General features: G+C 42.0%; 1 protein-coding gene across 4 annotated transcripts in view; it reads right to left on the bottom strand.

The window, feature by feature from the left end:
• The window catches only part of SLC4A2 (solute carrier family 4 member 2), a 1,480,655-nt gene that overhangs the window by 616,152 nt on the left and 838,040 nt on the right, over window positions 1–26,463 (bottom strand). For all 4 annotated transcript variants that reach the window (XM_086940913.1, XM_086940912.1, XM_086940914.1 and 1 more), the window contains 2 exons: window positions 11,300–11,520; window positions 4,622–4,767 (listed from right to left, as the gene is read on the bottom strand). In XM_086940913.1, the coding sequence (XP_086797039.1) occupies window positions 4,622–4,767; window positions 11,300–11,520 (367 nt within the window). The remainder of the gene's footprint in view (window positions 1–4,621; window positions 4,768–11,299; window positions 11,521–26,463) is intronic.

The following is a 26,463-nucleotide window of genomic DNA, read 5'->3' as shown; positions in this document are numbered from 1 at the left end:
CTCTACGGCGGGCTATAAGGCTATAATGTAATTTTACATTCAGCCCACTATGTTTTATATAGTACTACAATCTGTATTAAATATTAGTTTGCATTCTAATGAATAGCGAAATTCAATTTGGATATTCTTACAAAAGTTTAAATATAGTCTGCCAACCATATAAGCAATGTCTGTTGGTCTGCACTAAATCAGACAATGCAAAAACACGTAGAAACTCTCGCTTGCCTCAATTTCGACAAAGCCCACGGGGTTCTACAAGTAGTAATACCTACAATGACAACCCTACTAGAGTGAAGGAAGAAAAGGGGGGAAATAAGCCAACCAAACCAATCTGTATACCCACTCAGTAACAATGTCTTTCTAAGACACGTTGCTTGTAAGGCAACCCCCATCTCTGAGCAAACCAAAAGCAGGCTACGGAAGAACACCAAAATGACTTATACAAATGAATGAACTGTTTAGGTTTTGTGTGTTATATTATCCCAGAGCCTCATAGCCAAAATAAAGGTTTATGTTGTTATCAAGAGTGCCGTTCCCCCTTCAGCACTTTTCAGAAACTTTGACAACGTTTCTGACTGAAATGCTTTAAAATGAAAGGAATGCAAATACAAGCATCAGTACAACGGGTTAGAAGGAGGAAGCTGGAAATAAACACCAACGAGATACTCGCTTTGCTTACTGTACAGAGTAAAAAAGACGAACTGCCTGGGATACATACCACACGACACAATTCCACCACAGTTAGAAACTCTGTTAAGAACACAAAATGCACTAAATGCACTAAATCACCTAGCCGAAGCGAACTTTAAGACTAGAGAAACTTTCGGCATAAGAAATCAACAGATCGATAAACATAATAAAGAAAATCCAGTCAGGCCAGTCGCTGCAACAACTTTGACATGCTTGGGACCCCACAGGCGAAGCACTTCAGCCAGTGTGAGAGGGTTAAAAAATGATGGAGTCCTGGCTATGTATCTCTCCGCGGTGGATTGCTCTACCATCTACATTGTGACAGAGACCTAGTCCACATAAAACGGGCTCTGCAGCCAGAGTGAGAGGGGTATGACCATCAACCCCTGCCTCTGCGTCCAAGGACTAGCCCCAGAGGCCTGCCTTCATTAAGAGTGGCCCTGATCAATACCCACTGTTTCCTGTTTCGGGGCGTACTACTACCAGGATCCCGGTAATGTTGGTAGGAGGGAAAGAACAGAAGTTACAAGCTTTGGTGGAACAATGTTCCGGAATCCCATTTACTGTGCTGACTCCATCATGTTTTCGCAACTATTTTAGCCTGGGACTTTGCTTGCAGGAGATGAAATCTCTGGGTGAAAAACCACAGAGTTGAAGTATTTCTGCAAAACATTTAGCTCTGATGAGGCCGGTGGCTCAGTAAGAAATATCAGGCCACTGACATAGAACGCCAGTCTGCTCTGCTGTCAGTGAGGCAGTGACAGCCCCAAAAAGGACAAACCCCGCAACAAGCGTGACGTGCGCTTCACAGGATTGTAACATAGGTTAGGCTCTTTAAACAATGTTTCGCGGAAGAGACCAGATTGTTTAGGCAGTTTAACAACATTGAATAAAGGCAGCTTTAACTCTGCAACAAGTGCGGCTGGGAAGGGACCGAAAGACCCTCCAGCAAACCTTTCTTTAAAGGACCATTTTCACTGGTAAGATTTTGCCACCAGTTTATCATGAGTTCTTGGGAGTCCCAGAAAAGTCGGGCTCTGCAACGGTGTAATATCAGAGAGGGTCAAAGACTATGTTATAGGTAAAGACTTCCAGAAAAGCCAGTGTGACAGGAGTTTACATAGGGACGTTTACCTTCCTTGCTCATAATAAATACAAAGATACAATAGAATGATTCATGCTCCTTAGCCACGAGAAGTGAGGGCAGGCGCGCAACACCCATTGGCCTCAAAGGGATGGATTGGCAGCCCGGGATGAGACACTTCCCGGGCCCGCTCACAGCCGCACCGAGCATTTCACAGGTCTTTAAAAGACCTTGTGCATGTTAATGGGGCTTTGATGCTGTTTCACCCCTTCGAAGAACCCCTGCGGCTCGAATTTGCCGATTGCCTAAGATTCAGCCCCCCCCCGCCCGAAATGTTTTCTTAGCCCATCCACCGCCCGCCCCCCCCCCCCCCCCCCCCGCCCCGAAATTTGACTCTAGTTGCGCCGCTGAGTGAGGGAGTTAAAGAAAACGACAAAAGATGTAAGGGGAATTTGCTTGGAAGTTTGATGCACTCTGTCACCAAGCCACACATGAAAACCGGTACAGTAATTGTGCATACAGCAACACCACGAACATACGTCGAACATCATGTGCATCCAACATACATGACCGTACAAAAATGAAAACCAAGGTGAATCCACTTCTGGGTAACTTGCTACCTCTACCGTATGCTGACACTTTAGTGAAAAAGCATACCATATGACACTGACACAACGCTGGTCACTAAATGGAACTGAGGACAAGAAGGTAGAGAGAAAGTTAGAAAGATGGAGAAGCAAAGGACATCAAGGAGAAAAGAACGGAGTCGAAAGGCAAAGGGTGATAGAACGTAGAAGGGGGGTAACGTATTATAGAAATAAGGCTTAAACATGGGGAAAGGACACAGTGTGAAGAATATTTAGCAGATTTAAACAGGAAACGTTTGACAGAAAGGAAGCCAGAGAGCTGGGGAGACAGATTAAAAGAGTGAAGGATACGTTTACTTGGAGAGTTGCAGAGTGTATCCGTGATAGAAAGAGAAGCAGTCTGAAAGTGGGGAGAAACACTGAAAAGCGAGAGCGTCAGAGGCAGAAAGATTAAAGAGAGGAAATAAATAGTGCTCCTGCGGACAGAAGACAGATTGTAACCCTGCCCTCCGAAGCTAACGAGAAAGCCAAATAAATTACAATATGATATAATTTATTACAATGCTCAAGTGTAAATGAACGTGTATAAGACGATGGACATTTGCAAATAGTCAAAGGACTACAAAGTGAACCTTGAAGAAGGTTAACAAGAGCATATGGATGGATGTTCACGAGCTACTGAGTGCAAAGCAACCCCTACAGCCCTTGCAACACAGGAGCCCCCTAACCCACCAGCAGGCTCTCATTTCAGCCGAAGGACTTGGAATTTCTGTAGGATATGGACTGACAAGTGAAGCAACTGTAGAGTGAGGAATAAGCGTTTAGTTAAAAAAAGAAAAAACTAGAGCCAAGGAGGCTATAGAGCCTGAGGAATTATTGCCAGCACAGAATTACAACTATGTAAAAAGCTAATTCAGTTTTTAAACTATTTCTTCTCATGCAAATGAAGGTTGACCTTTTATAAAAAAAAACTAGACTTACTATTGGTGTAATGTGAGACTCACGATTTAATGCATTCAATTGTAATAAGTACGACACGAAAAGACAGCATGAATCAAATCCTACGAAATCTTTAATTCAAAATAAAATTAAAAGTTCTGCTACAGCAACCACCAAAACAGGGTTGAAAATGTTCGTTTGTAAATGTTGTCTGTATTGTTCAGATCAGGAGGACTAGACACAGTGGAGTCTAAAGGTCATCTCCAAAGAATTTAGTTTGTACGGTTTGATCACTGGTCTGTTAGTGAAGAGGCTTTACATCAACATATTTCTCAAATTGGAGAGTTGAAGATTGGAGAGACAATAAACACTGAAGGCACAAAAGAAGTGAAAGATATGAGACAGCTAGACAGAGGAAATAAATAGTGGTACAAGGTGCAGAAAATGTAAGAGGACAAAAAGGTGAGAGGGAGACGGAGAGAAAAAGTAAAATAATATATAAAGGACACTTGTTGCTACTCGGTGACACTGTGTGGTGGTCTTGCTGAAAGGTATGCACAAAGCTAAAGGGCATGATGGTACTCACTGAAGCTGGTGGTCAAGCTGTAGAAGTGTGCACCAGAAAACAAACACTTGAATTGACCGAGGGAGTGAGGGAAACCCATGAGTTTGATCATACCACCAGCAGTCAGATTACAAAGGCACACACACACCGGGGGGTTCAAGGCAGCGCTCAATATTAGTTGTTGGCTGCAGATGGGACCCACCTGCGTCCTTTTTTTGGTGACCGCAACATATTTTTCCTTATCCAACTTTGATCCAGGGAAAGAGAGTTAAAAATATAAGGGGCAAAAAAGGTGGAAGCAAAAGGCGGAAAAACAGAGACAAAGAAAGAAAGAAGTGATGTAAAAGAACCCGAAACAGCGAGCTAGAAGGGAGGTGAGTGTCTAGTAGTGGATAAAGGAGGAATGAGGTGGAGCCAACATTGCACAGCCTAAGTATTCAGCGCCACAAACATTAAAAAACGCCGGCCATGAGCTTCTGAGCAAAACTTTCCGCCTCAGCACTTACTGTCTCACATATGAATCATTGGGTCAGGGTAACTGCTAAGCCTGGTGTGCTTACTGCAGGCATACAGGTAGACACCGGCAGTGGGGGTTAGTTTATGTGGTGAGGCTGGTAGTGGTGCTGTAGAGCTATAGACACCTAGAGGCGGTATCTCCTCTCTGACAGGCATACCCTACAGGTGCGCTAAGACAGAATGGATGTGGTTGATGGCAGTGATGTACAGGTACACACGCAGAAGCGAAGCATACAGTACCTCGTGTGGCTGGCGGTCATGCTTCTTCTGACGGGTGCTCAGTCCTTTATGATCCTTGTAGTCTTTGCCAACATGAACAACTTGACTTTTGCTGCTCTTGCGAACTAAGTGTCGTCGGACGCCAGGAACATCTTCAAACCTGTGACCTACATGAAAAAGAATGACATATCATCTATAGAGGGGGCGAATATAGGGGCCCACCTAAATGTCTGGATTCCATCTCCATAGCAAACACCCATCTTGCTGTTTCTCCTTCTTATGGAAGGAGAGCAGAAGAGAGCCGTAATTTATTTTGCTATAAATGGAGAGGCCTGCAGAGAACAGGCCTTTCCTGCTGGCGAGAACTGGACTGTGCGCAGGTGTTGAACTGAATTGCTTACTTTTTCCTCATAAGCAAAAATATCATGCAGTGCTGTCCCTCTCTCGCTCAGACGCTGGAATTCCTAGATTGTATATTTTGTTTGAAGTTGATAGCCGTCTGAGCTAATAGCAAGCCTCAGAGCAAGATCGGACAGACTCCCAGCAGGATTCAAAGAAGGGCATGGAGAACCCCAGCAGGCAACTAAGGTTATTCGAAAGGGGCTAAGAGACGTTTTTATGGGTCGCTGCATCAGCACTTCTACTTGGAAGCATGCCAACAGAAGGTTGGTTGGGAACATTGTGCGCAAAAGTGGATTAAATGTCCAAGGTCAGGGGTGACCAGAACTAAAAACAGTGTTAAAACCCTCACTGGGGAAATCGGACAAGCTAAAGCTGTCTCGAAATGCAAAGTGCAACAAAAACGTTCCCATAAGTGTGAGGTCTGCTGCTATTCTCACATTTAGATCTACAAGGGGCTTAAAAATCAGGTACACTTAATTCAGTTCCCAAATGAAGAGCCGCAGATAAAAATAATCATTTAACCAAATTGCTTTCCTTGGCAGCATTAAACTAGGGAAGCAGTTATAAATGACATAAAGTTAAAATAAGTAACGGTTGTTAGCTCTATTATAATCGATCGGGTAATTATTATGCATATATCTTAATGCTGTATGGTTTGCTACTTTATGGAGACAGCAATACATCGAGTCTTATATTAGAAAGGAAATAAAATGTGTTTCTTTACAGATTAATTAATTGAAAAAGAATGCATTCATTACATTCAGGTACTTGTGAAAGAGGAAAAGGTGCATGATTTGATGCATCAGATCGAAAACACTGACCATTTCATTAACCGCTTGAGGGCTCATAATGGCTCCCGGCCATCATGAGTCACGGTAGTCATGTGCTCATGCCGGCCCCCGGCTTTCATGAGTACACAGCTACTGAGACTCATAACGGCCGGGAGCCATGCCCAGCCCCGCCCCCTCTCGCACCGCGGGGGAATCGACCCACAGCGAAGGGGTTCAGTAGTTCCAACATCTCATGAATACATCTTGATTACCTACCTTGGCCTTTTTATAAAGACAGAAGGAATGGAGGAAATAATCTTTCCTCTGCACTGGCAATGACATGATTGCCACTAAACCAAAATAATCCTAGTCATCGGTCCTCACAGAGCACTGGCAAAGTTTCAAGGCCACATTCTCCCATTATAGAAACATAGGCAGTGGCTCTTAATACATTAAAAGGATTCCTCCCATTACGCATATACTATCACTGCTGCCATCTGTTTATCCAAGAGGGACTAAGGTACAGCACCAGATAGTTCAGTACACACAGGATGCTACACACGCAAAGTGGCTAAGAGAAAACAATGCAAGTGTGGTGCTGTTAACTTGGCCCTGAACCTCGTCTGGAGACTGCTTTGAAGCCAGGGCTTGCTAAAACAAACAAAAAAAACAAGCACACACACCTCTCACCTGTTCTTATGATCCAGTCCCCAAAGAGTCACAAAGTACCTGGAGAATGATATGACTGCTCAATTTCTGAAGATGAATGTTTCTGGTTCTGATTATGAAACGAGGTAAAAATAGAAAAGTCTGTAATTTTAATTGGAGAATTGGTTCCGAAAAACGTAAGATTGTAGATTCCTACCTCTATTTGGGGAAAGTCATTTCAAGTAGTACAAGGATTACTCCCCATACTGAACATAGGTCTTGTAAAGCGACATTGCATGCAAATGGCCTACGCATATTTTATAGCGCTATGGGTCGAAGACATTTTTCAAATCTGCATTTAGTTTTTAAAGCTAAAATTCCTCCCACCTTGTTATATGCTATTGAATCCATACTTTGTTATATGCTATTGTATCCACTTATCCATGTTATATGCGATTGTATCCACTTATCCATGCTATATGCTATTGTATCCACTTGTTATATGCTATTGAATCCATACCATGGATCCACAGAATGGAGCTTCTTGGATATGATCGAAGGTCAAATTTTCTGCAAATTATGTAATTTTTAATACTTTTGTCCCAATAGCCACTATTAGGCTAGAATTTGGCTTGGTGAGTTCGTTTATACAAGGATTAGCTAGGGTAATACGTTGGGGTTACCAGCTAAAGAACAGAGAGCCTTTTTCATTGAGGACTTTTATGCGTCAGGAAATGATTGCAGGACAAATGTATAAATACTCTTTTTCTAGTGATTTCTTCCTGGCACTGCATCATTTCAATATGCAAGAGGATTTAGTGCTGTCTTTTTCTCTCTCAGAATTGAAACCTTTTTTACAGATGTCAAGTGGCATAGTTAGCTATCAGAGAGATGTCAATATATGGAGAGTAAGGGCCAGACTGGAAACAATAGTCAAGGATTCCTCCCCGAGAGTTCCTCAGAAGTACCTTTACTGGAATTTAAGTCACGGTATTCGCTGGTGGCTCATCCTCTGTCGCATGAACCTCTTACCATTAAATGATTTAACCGGAAATCGGTCACTCAACAGGAAAGGTGGAAAAAACTGTAACTTCTGTAATCCGGGTACTCAGAACCTTGATCATATCTTGTTTGTATGTCCTGCTCTGTCTTTATCTCGATGTAGGTGGCTTCGACCAATGTTCATTCAGAATGGCATTAAGAATGTCTCGTCTGCTCGAGAATTTTTTTTTGCTCCAAAAAATTAAACTGTGTGTATAAAACATTTACATTTTTTTAGGGAATTTATTAACATATATTAAATTGTCATAATTATTCTTTAGGTTTGGTTGGCTATGCATTTAACTACATTTCTAATAATATAGCCCTTAAAGCTACGAGCTCTTAAGTTCTCCTCGACCATTTGAATCAATTTCTAACCTGTGGAAAATGTACACCTATGACTGCTGTTATCTCATTGCTGTTGCACATAATTGGGTGTTTATGTGTTTTAAATAAGTTCTAAGGGAAAAGATTTTGCTGCTTTATGATGCACTTGATATAAAATATATGTGGCTGCTATGGTATGATATTTTTCCAAACTGTACCTATATTTAACACGATTTGATCTTTTTCCGTCTCATTATAGGCTGTAACTTATTAAATTGCTTCCTTATGTTATTCTTTCAAATTGCACATGCTTTATAAATATATATTGTATCACCATTCGTATTTCTCACTGGAGGGCTCCTCTTGCTTCCTAAAGGATCCCCCAGAGCTGATTTTGGAAATTTTTTATATCTTTTGATGATCTAAATCTGTTCAAAACGGTATAGTGACGTAGATATAATGTTTTTTTATGAAGTGTTTCTTGTAATTGTTGCTGGTATTTTTATTATGTCTATTTAAATAAACATATTGAATTGACCTTTGTGTAGTTTTGTGAAGAAAGTCTGTCCTCATCACATTTATGCAACTCAGAGAAGATTGAACTATTCTGGGTCATTGCCTAGGTAAAACGAAGTGAAGGACCAAGGAAGGTGTGAGCCATGTAGAGAATTTCTTGAGGTGAAATAGGCGGACAGAATACCTCTAAATGGTTTATTTTACAGTCATTACATAGGCAGTTTTCCAGACACTGCTAATTTCTTCAGTGACTGTACAAGTGTTATTCAGACCAGAATCCTTTCCCATCCTCTGGGCGTAGGATAGAGCCATTCTTCCAGTCATTTTAAAGGAAGAATTTAGAACACAGCTTGCGTTCCGGCCACTACCACAGGTTTTTTCCTCTTTTCACTCTTCCACTTCACATATGGTTAGTTGTCAGAAAAAGGTATTTTTTACAACCACAGTACAGGAGCTTTCCAGGATAGGCCCGTCTTCTAGGGATGGCACAGGCAGGAGAATGCCCACATTAGAGTCACTGTACATGAAGTATCCATGAAGAGGCCCATTTTCTAGGCATAGTGCATGCAGCTCACCAAACTGGGCTTTAGTATGCGGAGTCATCAGATCTTTCATCTTCACTGTCACCATCTCAGGAATTAGGAACAAAAAATAAATGAGGTCCTTGCCTTAAACATTTATGCCCAGCCCTAGACTCACTAAGAATTACTCCTCCTCCAGTCCTAACCCCAGCTTCAAGCTCATCAGAAGTGCCTCTCCTTTTAGACCTACTGCATTCTAAACAAATGTCCTCTCCCTCAGCCGCTAAGCTGGTCCCTGACTCACTGTGCATTCCCCTAACTCTTCTTTGTTAGAAATATAATAAAGAACTAAGGCCCACCAGAATTCTCTATTCCGCAACCTTTATTTTCATTGATTCAGTGGAATGTGGCAGTAGCATTCACCTAATAATAACTGTCTTTATTAGGCAGGGTCTGTAGATTGAGAAGAATGGTGCTTCTTTCTTATTGCAAAGGTTTGTTTGTACCAAGCTATCTGTAAATGACAGAGACTACCTTTCCTTTTCATTGTCTAAGGCAGAGTATATCTCAGTGAAAGAGATTGACCAAGATGAGTGGCATGTGTTTGGGTTGTTGCTAAAGATGTAGAATCACTCTTTGCCTACAATGGCCTATGAAACTCCCCTTTATCAATACTTTATGTTCCCACTGTTAATAGAGCCATAAGCTAGAGCAAGCAGACCGCTTTATCAAGCCTGTCCTGCAATACACACACTATAGCGTGGAAAACTGGCAACAGTGCATGTCTTTTCTCTACACTACTTTTTAGTTTCTTGGTATTGGATCTAAGGGACGTTTCTTTTCCATTACTTTGTTGAGTTTAGGGGTATCTCTGAATATCATTGACAAAGGGTTTTCATTGGGCCTTTAATCGACTTCAAGATTTTTTGTCTCAACAGAGTTCCATATGAGGTAGAGAAAAAGTTCACCAGACAGAATTAGGGGTAAAAGACATCTCACACAAATGTGGAGAATACAAAGACAGGAGAGCACAAAGACACAGCCTATTTGAGTGACTGCAGCTCTTACAGGTTCCTTCCAAGCGGGCAGCAGCATTAGTAGTCATGCATTATCAGTGGGACAGCCTTAGCATTTCGTTGCTTCTACTGGTAGCAGGAAGGTGTTCAGTGCTTAGGGTATCAACACTGAAGCGTGTGGTGACATGGTCTCAATAAAGAAGCCTTTGCCACTAACATCATTTCCCTTTGGGGAAAGGAAATGCATCTTGACTGGATACATTTATGTTTGCCTTGGTGGGAGAGGTAACCAAGACACCTGTTTTTCCAGCATTAGGTGGTGACAATAAATTGAAAAAGTTGATCTGAGGTCTGATCAACCCAAGAAAGGACACTAATCACGATCATGGTGAATGGGATACTCCGTCACAAATGTGACGGATATCCCGTGTGCTGTATTACGATTCCATTATATTTTATGGAACTTGTAATACGCCGGACGGTATATCTGTCGCGTTTGTGACGGAGTATCCCATCCGCCAAGATCGTAATCAGGCCTTAAGTGTTCCTTTGTACCCACACAGCAGCAAAGAGCCAGAGCGCACAATAATCCCAACAGCGTTCTGAATTGACCTGGTCTCTAGACTATTAATAGTTCACTTCGTTGACTACTATTGACATATAAAAGGAATATTTGTTTTCACATTTCTATTGAGTAACAGATTAAGGTCACTTAGAGCATCATCTGATGTGGAAAAGCCGTGATATCTGGGACTTTAAATATTCACATCTGCTTCTTGGGTAGGTGGCTCCTGAAGTAAGGACATAAAGAACTAAGCCACACTGGCAATCTGGCAACACTAGTTAATTAGTTGGAAGTCAACTTTCATTAAGCCTAAAAATATATCAGACACACAAAAAGACAAATTCAGATAAGCAACAGCTGCAAGGGCTGTAATAAATACAAAAAGAAGTCCTTAAGGCACACTGAATGGCAGACATTTTGAAAGGCAATCCTACAAAGAGGTGCAGGTCGAAAGGAAAGCACAGGCAGCAGTAAAAAAGACGTCCTATGTAATGCAAAAACAGCATCTGCCTGGGACACAGGCATTTAGATTGGCAGGAGACACTCGGCCATATCGAAAAAGACAGACGGGGTAATAGAAAGAAGCCGCACTGACATAAATATTGTGTCTAGATTAAAAGAGAGTCTGTGGAAACATAAAAAGCCACAGAAGACCCCAGGCCACAGAGGGCTTTCTGGTACAGTGATACAAATTTATAACCCAAAAGAAGACCTAGTGCTGTGGCCATCCTGTGAATAAAAGGCACCCAGGTGAAGTGCTGAAGAAACTTGACTTATGGAAGAGCATAGGAAGAGCAATGTAGACATGTCATCCACTTCACTTTTCCTAGGGTCTGCCACAAAACGTCAGCTTGAACTTGTACTTTCAACATGCGCAGGTGCTAAACACTTACTCTTCATGAAATCCAAATCTGCAGAGACTAGAGTCTGGGCCTCTGATTCATCTGTGGGCACCTTTTGATAGTGCGCTTCCTCCACTCCTGTCATGCTGCCGATCCGTCGACGCTCGGTGAGGCTGTAGCTTCGGTACGTGGGAGGCGGCCTAGAGAGTGGACGACTAACACTGCTATCCTCTGCAGAGGGACCACTACCGTCAACTTCTTCATTTTCAATTCTTTAAGAAAGAAACATCCAATAATTATGGTGGTATAAGGGCCCAGTATTGTTTGAACTAGTAAAACAAGCATTAAAAGAAGAGACATATCAAATGATAATATGACTCTTTATAAAATGCAGGACAAATGAATCAACCACCATGAATAACACTGGTCCTTTTCACAATGTAGTGAGCAAATGTAGGCCTTAATGTAAAAAAATACAGTACCTAATAAGGAGTGCATTTTAAAATCTATTCAGCACAGACAGGCCTGAATACATGCTAAAGAGCACCACAAGACCAGAACCTATCCAAGGCCATTAGGCTTGATTAGGACAATCTACTGTGCACACTGATGTACAAATGCAACAGTATAGTCAGCATATCATAGGCCAGGTATGTTTTTAGGTCTCGCGTGGCGTACTGCGCACATGGGCAGTCGAGCTCGCAAGATTTTATGTTTTAGAGTGTACTTCACTAGCGAGGGTTAAGCCCCACCCCTCTTCTTCATTGGCTGGCCTCCTAAACGGTGGCCAGCCATTGGAGAAGAGGTCCTAGTGACGTTCTTCTTTCTCTTTTAGCCCACACCTTTTCAGACTGGGTTACTTGACTTATTGTTGGCGTAAAAGGTTTCATATCTTCTTTATGGGGCCACCTGTTTCGCCCCATAAAGAAGATAAAGAACCTTTTACTGCAGCAGTAAGTCATGCCAAGTCCGTCTGAAACAGATGGGGCTAAAAGAGAAATTTCTTTTATTTTAGTATAATCGCGGCACCTGCGCTTTACTTTTAAAATGTTAAAAGTAAATTGCGGGTGCCGCGATTATACTAAAATGAAAGAAACGCACAGTTGAAACCCAGCCACTTATTAAAAAGAAAAAGCATCACTCTCCCATGCCTGCAATACTGCCAGCACCCAGGATAATTTACTTGATGTATATTATAAAGAACTGTAACATATTCAGCGAACTTATGTTTACAGCACATGAACGGTCAAGAATGCGCCGGCCATCCATTGTTAAAGGGCCAAAGCTGTCCGGTGTATACAAAGCCAGACCCCAGACCCACGCTGCCCGCGATTCTCCAATCCCTGCTCTCCTTACAATCTGCTCTGTCTTTTTCAACCAACCGTTGTCTTGTTTCTATGGCTTGTAAAGACTTTCGTACAGCCCTTGTCACATGGGCAGATAGCTGGTTGTCACATTGGCTGCCGTAATATAGCTAGTGCTCATGTCTCGTGACCATGTCCGCCACCCTTGAACAGTTTTTACTGCTACATTTGTTCCATTTTACCATTATTGTTGTGGACAGAACTTTACTGAATAAAAAAGGTTTATAGTGTCAATTTTGCTTCTAAATTGGTGTATAGAAACACGAGTAAAACATGCATGCGGACAAGACCACACACAGACACAACCCCAGGAAGATAGAGATGCACACACGGACGCAAAGATACACACACAAAGACACAAATATTCACACAGACGTGCACGCGCAGGCTCACAAGTACAGGAGTGTTCGCACAACAGAGAGGCATGGACACAGATAGTGGCACGTCCCAGGCACGCACGCACGCACGAGCACACGTGTGGATGGACTGGTGCAGCTGCACACACACATGCCCAACCAGATGCACAGTTATACGCACATATGGGCACGCGTGGAGAGACTGGTACAACCACACGCGCTGCCACAGAGAACGAGACTGCGCAGCGCGATGTGTGCCCCCGGGCGCATAGAGACTGCCAGGTGGGGGTGGCTGGGTGCCAGGGTTCCCCAGCACTGCCAACAGAGAGCGAGACTGCGCAGCGTGATGTGTGCCCCTGGGGGCATAGAGACTGCCAGGTGGGGTGGCTGGGTGTCAGGGTGCCCTGCCCTGCAAAATCCAACACTGTCCATATAACTTGTAATTTCACATAAAGGCACATACACAAATTCTCTCTCTCGCACACATACATACACACACAATCTCTCACACGCACACATATTCTGTCTTTATATCTTTTACACACACAATCCCTCTCACAGTGTGTCTCTCCCCCTCTCTCTCAAACACACACACACAGTATGGACGTGACAATTAGATTCATGCCTGCAGGAGACAGGCGTTGGGGGGTCGCCTGTGAAGACACAACCAAGGATAAGACAAGCACACACAATGTCACCTGTTATTAAGAGGAGCCGTCAAGGGTGGGGGGGTAGCTATCGGCACCAGCTGCGCGTCACCAGAGAGGATTTAATTCTGGGTTATTCACACATTCAAGGAAAGGTGAGAGGAGGAACGGGGAGAGGGGGCAAACTGCAGGCACGAGCAGAAATGTGCACAAAAGCGTGTCTGCACGCCTATGATTACATATGGAATATACGTGTGTGTGTGTATAATATCCAATGTATAACTATGTTAAACTGCCTCTGTAGAACCACATACAAATGTTAATATATACATATCTAAAGAAGCATAGATTATGCAGCGGAAATAAACACCCTTTTCATTACCGTTCCTGCCCGGATCTCACTGCCCTCATGAACAGGTTCAAGCCTTGGTTGTTTTAGAATGTCTATCCTTCACAGGAGCAGCACCCAGGTGAGCTGTGCTATACCAACTGTCCGAAATAAATCAATAAAGATGTATGTGTGTTCGTGAATATACTATGTGTATATATTAATTTTAAATACATGTGGGAATATATATATATATCTGTAGATATATGTGTATATATATATATTACCTACTGGCGGTCGCCAGTAGGTAGTTATAGTTAGGATTTTTTTCAATGCAAAATCTCAAAATTCTATTGTGAATAACTTTGGCGCCGGTTGACGAATCTGCCTGAAAATTTTCCTCAAATTTGCCTCGCGGAGCTCCGGTCCTTCCTTGAAAGTTTGGGGGGGATTCGTGAAGCGGGGGCCGAGATAAAAGGGGGGTCCCAAAACGTGTTTTCCCCATGTTAATTTCCATAGGGCGGTCGAACTCACTTTTAGCCCGAACGGCTGAATGGATTTCCACCAAACTTGGCAAAATTGTAGGGACTGGTAGCCCGATGTGCCTTTGCTATGTCTCAAGATATGTGCTCCAGTGGATTTTGAGTAATTTAGGTTCAAAAAAATATCTATATCTATGGCAGCGCCCCGGTACGCGCACCGGGGAGCGCTCTGGGCGCGCCCGCGAGGTGCGCACGGAAAGCTGATTGGCTCTCGGGTGTCTGTAAACATTCGAAACAGTCCAGACCGGCCGCCATCTTGTGTCTCGGTAGGATAGAGACACAAGAAGTGGAAAAAAAAGGGGGAAATGACCATAAGGGGGCAGGGATAGACCCCCCCCCCCTGACCCCCTAGGTTTGATATGGGGGCCATAAAAGGGCCCAGAGGGGCAAAAAAAGAAAAACATTTTTTGATTTGCGCGGGGGGAGCGCCCGGTACGCGCACCGGGGAGCGGACCGGGGAGCGGACCATGGGGAAAAAAGAATGACAGAGTTTTTAAAAAATGTAGCCTTTTTTTATAAATTGGAGGTAGTTCTAAAAAGAACAGTTTTTTTTCTTCTTTTTGCTGTTTTATATTTTTTAATTGTTTTTTTAACATTTTTTGGGGGTTTTCTGAACAGTTTTATATTTTTTTTGTATTTTTCATGGGGAGAAACGAAAAAACAGGGAATTGAAAATGGCTCAACTGGAGCAAAAAAAAAAAAGAAAAGAAATAATTAGGGTTTATTGGGGCATTTGTGGTTGTCCCCAGCAAGGACGATGAGCTTTACGCTCTGTTCTCCGTAGGAGATGGTCTTCCCACAATGTTTACAGATTATACGGAAATCTGCAACCCATGGCTGAATGCAAGGCATCGTCTCTCTTGCCTCTTGTCCCGACGGAGCGCGTTGCTTTCTTTTGGAGGAGGTGCTTGTAGTTTGGGGAGGGTTTCTGGCCAGTTCCCTCATCTCTGCAGCAGAATAGTTGATTGGATGCCTGTGCTGCATGTGTCTAATCATTGTGTTGTTTCCGAATGAATATTTTTTATTAGGGTTCCCCCTAGAAAGTTCCATGCCACAGATTAGGCAAGTCACCTTGGCTGCATTTACTTTTTTCTTCCCCTCTGGGATCGAAAAAAGCTCCCATATAATGTGTGGTCTTGGCTGGTATGGGGTATTGTGTTCTTCAAGCCATCTTCTCCTCCCCTCCTCCTCCTCCTCCTCCTCTTCCTCCTCTTGTTGACCACCAATGTAATCTTGTGATGGTCCTCTTGGTGGTTGTGGTGGTGGTGGTGGTGCAGATTCACCAGCTGCTGCTGCTACTGAAGCCATTATATAGATCAAAAAGGTACAGAGAGGTACAAACGGGTCTTCCTAAGTCAAAGGACAAAGTCAGAATAAGGAAAAAAGGTGGGGTCTTTCATCATTTGGAAAAAAAAACTGTCCTGAACCAATGAGAAGTGTTATTTTCAGGTCACAAGACCAGGGATTTCATCATTATGAAAACAAAACTGTTCTGCACCAATAAAAAGTGTTATTTTCAGGTCACATGACCGACGCGCTTACGCGTAAACGCGTCGGATGTTTACGTTGCGCGATCGTATTCGCTTGAGTGCTTCCGGGTGCGCTTACGCCATGCGTATCACGCGGATGCTGCTACGCGATACGTCACGATCATGTTTTCGTTCGCGACATTGGCGCTAACGGGACGTTTCCCGGTTCGCGCACCGGGGCGCTTCAAACGACTACGCTCTCCGGGGCACGCTCCAGGGTCGAAAATAAAAAAAACAAAAAAAAATTGTTTAAAATAAAAATAAAATATAGGATTCATTCATTTACAAAAATATTACATTTCATAGCTATAGACATTTGCTATTAACCAAATTTTGAAATTCAAAGAAAAAAACATAGGTTTGGGGCCTTATATATAGTTAGGAATTAGCATTTAAAAAACCTATGAAATTCACTGAAAAAACCATAGGTTTCACACCAGTTATAGTTAGGAATTAGCATTTAAAAAACCTATTAAATTCACTGAAAAAAAACATAGGTTTCACACCAGTTATACTTAGCTGGAAACTTTACTGACATAAAACCATTGAAATTCCATGTTATAGTTAGTTGGACTCACTATAACTTGCGCGTGTAATGCACTGCTGATGACGTCACATATTACATCACTCATGACATGGTCAGTGACATCACTCATGACATCACTGATGACACCATCTTTGTGACAGAGTGACAAACCTCCTTTCAGTGTAATGTAACCCTTAAAATACATATTCGAAAATAGAAATTAACATTTTCAAAAAAATGGAAATATCCATACCAGTTACAACAACCAATTCAGCAATACCACCATCTATATACACATCCACTCATTCACCAACAGTTCTATATAGTCACTCATACATATACTCACTCATCATATGTAGTGATACACCTATACATCCTGTTACACACCGACAGTTATCCAAAAGTTACTCACACACATACTCACACATGCAAATAAACTATTGAACATCCATTTATTTGCATATACAACTATACACACACTACCACCTTACTTCTAAGGAAACTTACACATACTTACTCTCTTAACCAATCACTTATAGAAACACATACTTATTTAAACAGGAACTCTTACAATCTCACATATACTCACTTATAAACATCAATACTCACATATACTAGATTAAAACATATGTCGTTACTGATAAATACACTAGTGAGACAGTCATTCACTCACTAACACACACATATACACACTCATCCACCCATACAGTCCTGCACATATGCTGTCTTCAAAACACATACAAACAGTGAGTCAGTCATTGATGCATCTATGTGCTAAGTAATACCCCCACCAAACCATACAGACACTCATACTGATACTAAAAAAACATCTAATAACCCATATACACACACATGTAGCTACTCACCAACCCATGCAGCCAATTATACACAAAGTGAAACACTGATACAAACATTTAAATATTTAATCAATACTCGCTAATATATGTATTCACTAAAATACACTTAATAAGCCAGTTAACCAATCAATTTTTTTAAAAAAAAACATCCATTAAGACACTTATTTAAACATTTATTCTTCCATCGACCTTTACATATACATATATAAAATATAATTATTTTCAGAAAGACACACATTCACAGGATGGTGTCATCAGTGATGTCATGAGTGATGTCATTGACCATGTCATGAGAGATGTAATATGTGACGTCATCAGCAGTGCATTACACGCGCAAGTTATAGTGAGTCCAACTAACTATAACGTGGAATTTCAATGGTTTTATGTCAGTAAAATTTCCAGCTAACTATAACTGGTGTGAAACCTATGGTTTTTTCAGTGAATTTAATAGGTTTTTTAAATGCTAATTCCTAACTATAACTGGTGTGAAACCTATGGTTTTTTCAGTGAATATATATATATATATAGACATAGAGTACCACAAACTGATCAAGAAGTTGAAAGACAATGAGAACGTCATCATTCGGCAATCGGATAAAGGCGGAAATATAGTGCTATGGCCTCGCAAAATGTATATGGAGGTAGCACTAAGCCAGTTAAATGATCGAGAGTGCTATAGAAGGACTACCGCAAATGAGGTCCAGTTGGCAAAAAACGACATTTATTCCAAATTAATGGCCTGGAGTCAAGTCAAGTCAAGTCAAAAACCACTTTATTCGATTTTGTTAAAAATCATAAAAGCATACTACAACAGTTAAAAATCGTTCCGAGTACATATTTAAAAATAATTTTTTACATGATACAATACAATTTAGTATAATAAAATTCCATATGATACAGTACAAATTAGTATAAAAAAAAATTCATATGGTACAGTGCATTTTTAGGACAGTAAAAAGATCAGTTTAAAAAGACTCATCATGTGCAAAAAAGCAAGAGATACCAAATTCATTACAGTCCCCACAGTTGGGCTTGTACTTTCCTCCTCCTAATTCGAACAGCAGCGACAAGGTAATTTGCCACACTGAACATTACCAGGGGAAAGTCAAGCATTTGTAGGTACAAAAGAGCAGGTTTTGCTTGCATAAACGCTTTCCCCTTCAACAAGGGTAACAGATACTTTTGCCTTGGAACATGATAAAAAGGGCAGAATAACATAAGGTGCATATTGTCTTGTATGGAAAAGTTGTCACATTCACATACAGGTGCTTCCTCGGGCTTGAACCATCCCTGTTTATCACAGAGTACCAAATAAATCTGGTTAAATCTAAACTTAACCAGAAGCCATCTGTGGAACGGGATATTGACTAGGGCAAGATACGGTTGGATGGCAATACAGGTAAGTGTCATATAATGCGCTCTGACCGTGGGTTTTGTTAACTGGCGTTGTTCTCTCTCCAAGGACTTAAGTTTGTAGAAATTTTCCTTGACCCAAGCCAGGTCCGCTTTTTGTAATTCAAGCGGGGAGGAGAAAATCTCTGGACGTCCCAGTTCTACAGAGCACTTGTTGATGTATGCCAGCCAAGCAATATCTTTAAACTTATCCAATTTTAAGCAGTCCAATAAAATTTTGTGGTTGAGGCCTAAGTTGTTATTTGTCCACACTCTTATCCACAAAAGTATAATGGCCTGGAGGATCTTGGGTCTATTAACCATGGATGAGTATAAGTACTTGAAAAACGAATATCCGACAACACATGTAATATACTTTATCCCAAAAATTCACAAAAACAGCTTTAATCCTCCAGGCAGACCCATCATTTCCGCTTGTAATAGCATTCTTGAGAATGTAAGCAAATATGTTGATTATTTCTTACAGGAGCATGTCAAAAATTTGCCTTCCTTTGTCTTGGATACAGGGGATGTGCTCAGGAAGTTATCTACCTTCAAGTGGGAACCTGGTTACCTACTTGTTTCATTGGATGTAACATCCTTGTACACAAGTATTTTTCACAGGGATGGCACAAAGGCAGTCCAGCATTTCCTGAACAGAAGGCCAGCCTGCTTCTACAAACATTCCAGAATGATTGTCTCTATGATTAATATGTGCCTTGACAACAATTTATTTTTGCTTTCCATTCAGTTGTTCCAGCAGACTAGGGGAGTGGCTATGGGGGCCTGCTTCTCTCCCAGTTATGCCTGTCTGCACATGGGCTACTGGGAGGAGCAGGTCCTCATACCCAATTTTAGCACCATCCTAAATTCAAAAGTAAAAAAATGGTTGAGGTATATAGATGACCTTTTCCTGATCTGGGATGGGTCAGAAAGTGAAGCTACTGAGTTCATCAATGAGCTTAATGTGAACAATCTTAATCTAGAGTTCACCAGCAGCATCAGTGCAACTTCCATTTTTTTTCTGAATGTAGATATTTTTGTTAATAATGGAAACTTAGAGACAAGGCTCTACCGCAAGCCAACAGCGGGAAATACTATCTTGCATGCCGCCAGCCACCATCTGCCGCACCGGATATGGAGCATCCCGTACCGGGAAATGCTCCGTATCAGGAAAATATGCAGTAGCGACAAAGAATGCAAGTTGGCGCAAATGGAATGCAAAGCAAGGTTTATTAATAGAGGGTATCAAACCGAAATTATAGACAGGGCAATGAATAGAGCCAACTCCCATGATAGACTGCAACTCCTGGCCCCTGCTGTCTTAAGTAAAAACAATTCTAAACCTGCAGCAGCAAATGAGACACAAATTATCTTTGGCTTTAGTAACCAACATCAGGTTATTCACAAGATTGTGAAACGCAACTGGTCACTCATAACTAGCGACCCGGTTGTTGGTAATTTGGTTACTGGAACACCAAGCATAACATTCAAAAAAGCGAGATCCATGAAGGATAGCCATGTTTCTAGCAGCCCTGAAGTCAGAACCAAGGGCCCGTGGCTAAACAGCAGCAGGGGTTTTCTGAAATGCTCAACCTGCAAGGCTTGCAGGAATGGTGTGAGCAAGACAGAATACATGACACAGTTCAAATTGAATCCTGTTAAGATCAAACAAAAATTGACCTGTGGGACGGAGTACGCAGTATACGTGTTGGAATGTCCTTGTGGTCTGCGATACGTGGGAAGTACCAGACCACAGGTGTACAAACGGATCCTGCAACATCTAAGGGCCATCACCAATGCGAATGCGGCGTACCCCGTTGCACGTCACTTTGAGGAGTGTCATGGCAAAAATACTACTGAGTTGAGATATTATGTCATCCACACAGTACCTCCTCAGAGGAGGGGAGGGGATCGAGAATCCCAACTGCGCAAATTAGAAACACAACATATCATAATGCTCGATACCAAAATGCTGAATGGTCTCAATGCAAGCGAGGATTGTTATACTTATTTATAACAAAAAGTAAAACCAGCATCAGACGGGAATTATGAACTTTAAGTATGAGTACTGATGTAAATATTTTGAATCGCTGCTCTCCACACCCGAATGTATTTATTGATGATTTTACTGTCACTTGTTTTATATTTTATCACCGGTAGCACTTATTCCCTTTTTGCAATTTTTTATATGATATGACTTGCACAGCAGTATTTTGCACATTTACATTGATTTGCCCACTTGGGCATTTTCGAATTCTTTTCCCAAACAGATGTAAGGAAATGTTTGAAGCATCCATGTAGTTCATTCTAATGAATCTGGCTTAGTTGTGTATATTAGTACACTTTTAGCCGTTTTCTACAATACAATTTTATGGATGACTTTTTGTTTTCAGCAATGAAATGGAGTATTTATATTTTTAAACATATTTATATATTTATGTGTTTTATAATTATTCTGAATTGCTGTTACGATTGAACTTTGAAGTATGTGCAAAGTTAGGAGCGCAAATTGCCTTATATTTGGCATTGATAAATCCCTATCTGCGTTAAGTCCATACTATGTGACTATTGTGCGAGTATGTTTTCTATGCCTAGAAAATAATGGCACTTTGCACTTTAAAACGGGTAGTCTGCCCCTATGACGGTGTCATGTGATCAAGGCCTTGTTAGGCCGAAACGCGTCATGGCGGATTGGTGTTAAGCACAATAAAATAACCACGCACCATTACTGGGTTTTGCCTCGTCATTTCTTGGCCGGATTTGCTGTTTGACGACAACTTACCTTATATATATATATATATATATATATATATATATATATATATATATATATATATATATATATATATATATATATATATATTATCGCTCCTGGTGCACCTTGTCAGCAACGGGGCACTCATAGGCGGGTGCCGAGAACATGGTGGTGCTCCGTGTCAATATCGCCGCTCCTTGACTCCCCTCTCCCAGCCGGGAAAGAAGCACGGCACTCGCGGGATAGTTGTCAATCACTTAATTTATTTTTCAACGCTCACACAGACGCGTTTCGGGTAGCCCCTTCCTCAGTGTGTTCACAGATTGTGAACCCAGAAAGCATGTATTTATCAAAACACTCTCGGTCATGAATTACAGAGATAGAGATAGGACTGGTCGCCCTGTATGTATGATGGGCGCCATCTTGGAATGTGCAAATTTCGACATTGTTATTATATAAACAGTGTCCAATTGTTGTCCTCAATGTTTCGTGATAATAATATTATTATATTCACCAAAACAAAAATTAATAAAAATTAACCATTATTTTGCACATTGAAACAACGATCTTGCCGTGGATCGGCGTTTGGCGGTTCCATGTATTGGAGACGCCTGATGTCCTCTGTTATTACGCCGTGTATCGGCATATCGTGAAAGTACTTCAAAGTTTGTTATTCATTCCACATTGATTTCATGGGGTCTTTATCAAAAGGGATGGATTCGTTTCCTAGGTGGACTGCGAGTTCTTCTCCGCTATTCAGTCCCCCAGAATTTTTTGTTTGCAAGTCGATGATAAACCTGGATTCCAGTCTTCTTAGTTTCAATGTCATATCTCCGCCTCTTATGTATGTCGGGATATGATCCAGCCCGAAATATTGGAGCAAATCTCTGTTGCTTTCATGTTTGATTGCGAAGTGTCTCGCCACCGGATATGTCAGATCTTTATTGGCGATGGCATCCATATGCTCCAATATTCTCAGTTTCACAGCGTTTATCGTGCTCCCTATGTATTTCAACTTGCACGGACACATCAAGCAGTAAACCACATGTGTGGTTTGGCATGTTATGAACTTATTTATAGGTCTTCTATCTCTTAGACCTGGAACCTCGTAGCCCAATACTCTTTTGCTGTGTGAGCATGCCTTGCATCTTCCACAAGGGAAGAAGCCTTTCATTGCTGCAAGAGAGTTCGATTTAGATGGAAGATTCTCCAGATGGCTGTGGACCAGTTTATCTTTTAGAGATTTTGCTTTCTTAAATGTCACTAGAGGTCCAGATGAAATGTCCATTCCAATAATAGGGTCGGTCCTTAGTATATGCCAGTTTTTTCGCAGTGTCTGTTTTAAGAAATTTGCATCTTCAGAGAAAGTTGTAATCATGCGGAATTTGTCTTCCTTTTGCTTTTCTTCTTTACTCTTCCGCAATAAATGTTCTCTGGGTATTCTTGTCACTTTCTTGCGTGTGTTTTTCAGATGTTTAAAATCATAGCCTCTAGCTGAAAATCTTTCTATACTTTCCTCTGCAGCTTTTTGAAAATCTTCCTCTCTGGAACAGTTCCGTTTTAGGCATAGTAGTTCGCCATACGGGATGCTTTGTTTTAATTTCACTGGGTGTCCACTAGCCGCATGTAAAATGCTGTTACCAACCGTTGGTTTTCGGAACAAAGAAGTGGTGATTTGATTATTCTTAATTTCGACACTTAGGTCGAGATAGCTCACTGCCACTGAGCTGATCTCGCCCGAGAATCGTAGATTGATGTTATTGTCATTTAGATGTTTCATGTATTGTTTTGCACTCTCCACAGTTCCCTTCCACACCAGGAAAAGATTGTCTATGTAACAATACCAGGTGACAATTTTCGCTGTCCATTCTGTGTTCCCTGCGGACCAGGCCACCTGCTCCTCCCACCAGCCCACGAATAAATTCGCGTAGCTGGGGGCGAAGCAGGTGCCCATCGCGGTCCCAGAGACCTGTCTGTAGAGGTCCCCCTGGAAGAGAAAGATATTGTTCAGCAGACAGAATTCAGTCATTTCGAGCAGCATTGTACTATGTCCTGCAAATTTCAAAGCTCTTTTCTTGCAGAAGTATTCTACTGCCTTCAGACCGTGGATGTTCAATGCGGCTGGTGGACACCATGTGAAATTAAAACAAAGCATTCCGTATGGCGAACTACTACGCCTAAAGATTTTCAAAAAGCTGCAGAAAAAAGTATAGAAAGATTTTCAGCTAGAGGCTATGATTTTAAACATCTGAAAAACACACTCAAGAAAGTGACAAGAATACCCAGAGAACATTTACTGCGGAAGAATAAAGAAGAAAAGCAAAAGGAAGACAAATTCCGCATGATTACAACTTTCTCTAAAGATGCACATTTCTTAAAACGGACACTGCGAAAAAACTGGCATATACACCAGGTTTGGTGCATTTAACCTTCAACGGACACATTGTTGGAGGCCAGACTAAGGGTTTGATTTTATTTTGCAGGAGGCAGAGCCCAACATGGGCTGTATGGTGGTTGGAGGACTATGAATCCCAGAAGTCCTTCGATGACGTCAGCAATAGCAGCTATAAAACAGGACAAATCAGGGACTTGTTTTCTTCCTACGTCTGCCGCTGCATGTCCGCCCCGTGATCAAGGAGCAGAGGGAGCTCTGAAACGCGTTGGGGCTCAATGAAATATTCAGCGCTGTGTCTCGTTGTGCCTCAATAAAGGACTTAACCGTAGTGGCTGAGCTCGCCTGTCATTGCGTGCACCTCAAACTGTGGCAGCGTAACTGGAAATATTTACCGGCTGAGCCAAGTCGGGGAGGTGGCAACATCACTAAAATGTTTGTGGACTGCAGGCTTCGAAAAATTGAGAAACCAAATTGCAGAATAACAGGTTTTGTGCATTTCACCTTCAACAGACACAGAGTTGGAGGCCCGACTAAGGGTTTGATTTTATTTTGCAGGAGGCAGAGCCCAACATGGGTCGTATGGTGGTTGGAGGACTACGAATCCCAGAAGTCCTTAGATGACGTCAGCAATAGCAGCTATGAAACAGGACAAATCAGGGACTTGTTTTCTTCCTACGTCTGCCGCTGCATGTCCGCCCCGTGAGCAAGGAGCAGAAGGAGCTCCGAAACGCGTTGGGGTTCAATTAAATATTCAGCGCTGTGTCTCGTTGTGCCTCAATAAAGGACTTAACCGTAGTGGCTGAGTTCGCCTGTCATTGCGTGCACCTCAAACTGTGGCAGCGTAACTGGGGAGATATAAATATATATTTAAACTAGCAGCCCGTCCCGACGTTGTCCGGGTATGAATTGCTGCCGGCCAGTAGTATATTGTTTTGTAGGATTTCGTTTTGATAGCATTTCTTATCTGTGACAGGCCTGTGAAACGCTCCGATTCACAGTGCACTGCTGATGCACTTAGAGTGCACGTTCAGTAGTGTGTGAACTCGAGTCTCCCTACTTTATTTTTCCTTGCAATATTATATAGCGCGAACTCAACAACATGGCATGAGCACAATTTACATTACAGAAGAACACATTCATTTGTGGTAGGCACGGGGAGACAAAGCGATTTGCCTGGAATCACAGGATGTTGAGCTGATGCCGAGATTTGAATGTAGCTCCCCAGCTCTAAAGTTCGCAATTCTAGAACTTGTGGCGGGAGGTGTGTCTAAAAGTGTATGTTGGTGCTGGCCATCAATGAGAGAGACCTGTGCATTTTTCAAATTGGTGGTGAAAAAATATGAGTATGTTGCTGGAGATGTGGGCTGCCGTGCCACCAATGTACTTACCAGGGGAGGGTAAAAACCCATTGTTCCGCAACTTTCTTTCAGCATACCATCACTCCGCATACTTTCATTACGAAAGTACCATAACTCCGCAATGCCATTATAACGCATGGCATTACATTTTATATGCTTTTACCACGCATACATTTACAACGAAATTCGTTGTAAATGCATGAATGGTAAAAGCATGTTTTTTTTAATGTTTGGATAAGGTAAGTATGGGTATAGGGGTATATGTTTTGGGGTTCTGAGGTATATGTTTTGCGGTGTTTGGGTATTTTAAGGGTTCAGATATAGTTTTGGGTTATGGGGTACAGGGGTAGTTTTAGGGTTTAGGGATAGCTATGGGTTTTGGGGTACAGGGGTATTTTTAGGGTTCAGGGGTAGGTTTGGGTTTTGGGGTTCAGGGGTATTTTAAGGGCTCAGGGCTAGGTTTGGGTTTTGGGGTACAGGGGTATTTTTAGGGTTCAGGGCTAGGTTTGGGTTTTGGGGTACAGGGGTATTTTAGGGTTCAGGGGTAGGTTTGGGGTATGGGGTTATTTTTATGGTTCAGAGCTAGGTTTGGGTTTTGGGGTACAGGGGTATTTTTAGGGTTATGGGGTAGGTTTGGGATTTGGGGTACAGGGAAGGGTTCAAGGCTAGGTTTGGGTTTTGTGGTACAGGGGTATTTTACGGTTCAGGGGTAGGTTTGGGTTTTGGGGTGCAGGGGTATTTTTAGGGTTCAGGGCTAGGTTTGGGTTTTGGGGTACAGGGGTATTTTTAGGGTTATGGGGTAGGTTTGGGTTTTGAGGTACAGGGGTATTTATAGGGTTCAGGGCTAGGTTTGGGTTTTGGGGTACAGGGGTATTTTTAGGGTTTAGGGATAGTTTTGGGTTTTGGGGTACAGGGTATATTTATAGGGTTAAGATGGGTTAGTGGTTAAGGGTGTTGGGGTATTTTAAGGAGTAAGGGTGGGTTATGATTATGGGGTGCAGGGGTATTTAAAGGGAGCAGGGTGGACACCCGGAGCTGGAATGTACAGAACCTGGGAAGAAAAAACAATGAAATATTGGGCACAACGCTCGCTTTTTTTCCCATAATCCCGTGCCTCGCACACGCCCCCAGCACACGCCCCAGCACACGATATGAGACATGGC

This window comes from Lissotriton vulgaris, chromosome 10 (genome assembly GCF_964263255.1).
Source record: "Lissotriton vulgaris chromosome 10, aLisVul1.2, whole genome shotgun sequence".
NCBI classification, from domain to species: Eukaryota; Metazoa; Chordata; class Amphibia; order Caudata; family Salamandridae; genus Lissotriton; species Lissotriton vulgaris.
The sequence above is the reverse complement of the archived record's forward strand: the minus strand, read 5'-3'. Positions and strand labels throughout refer to the sequence as shown.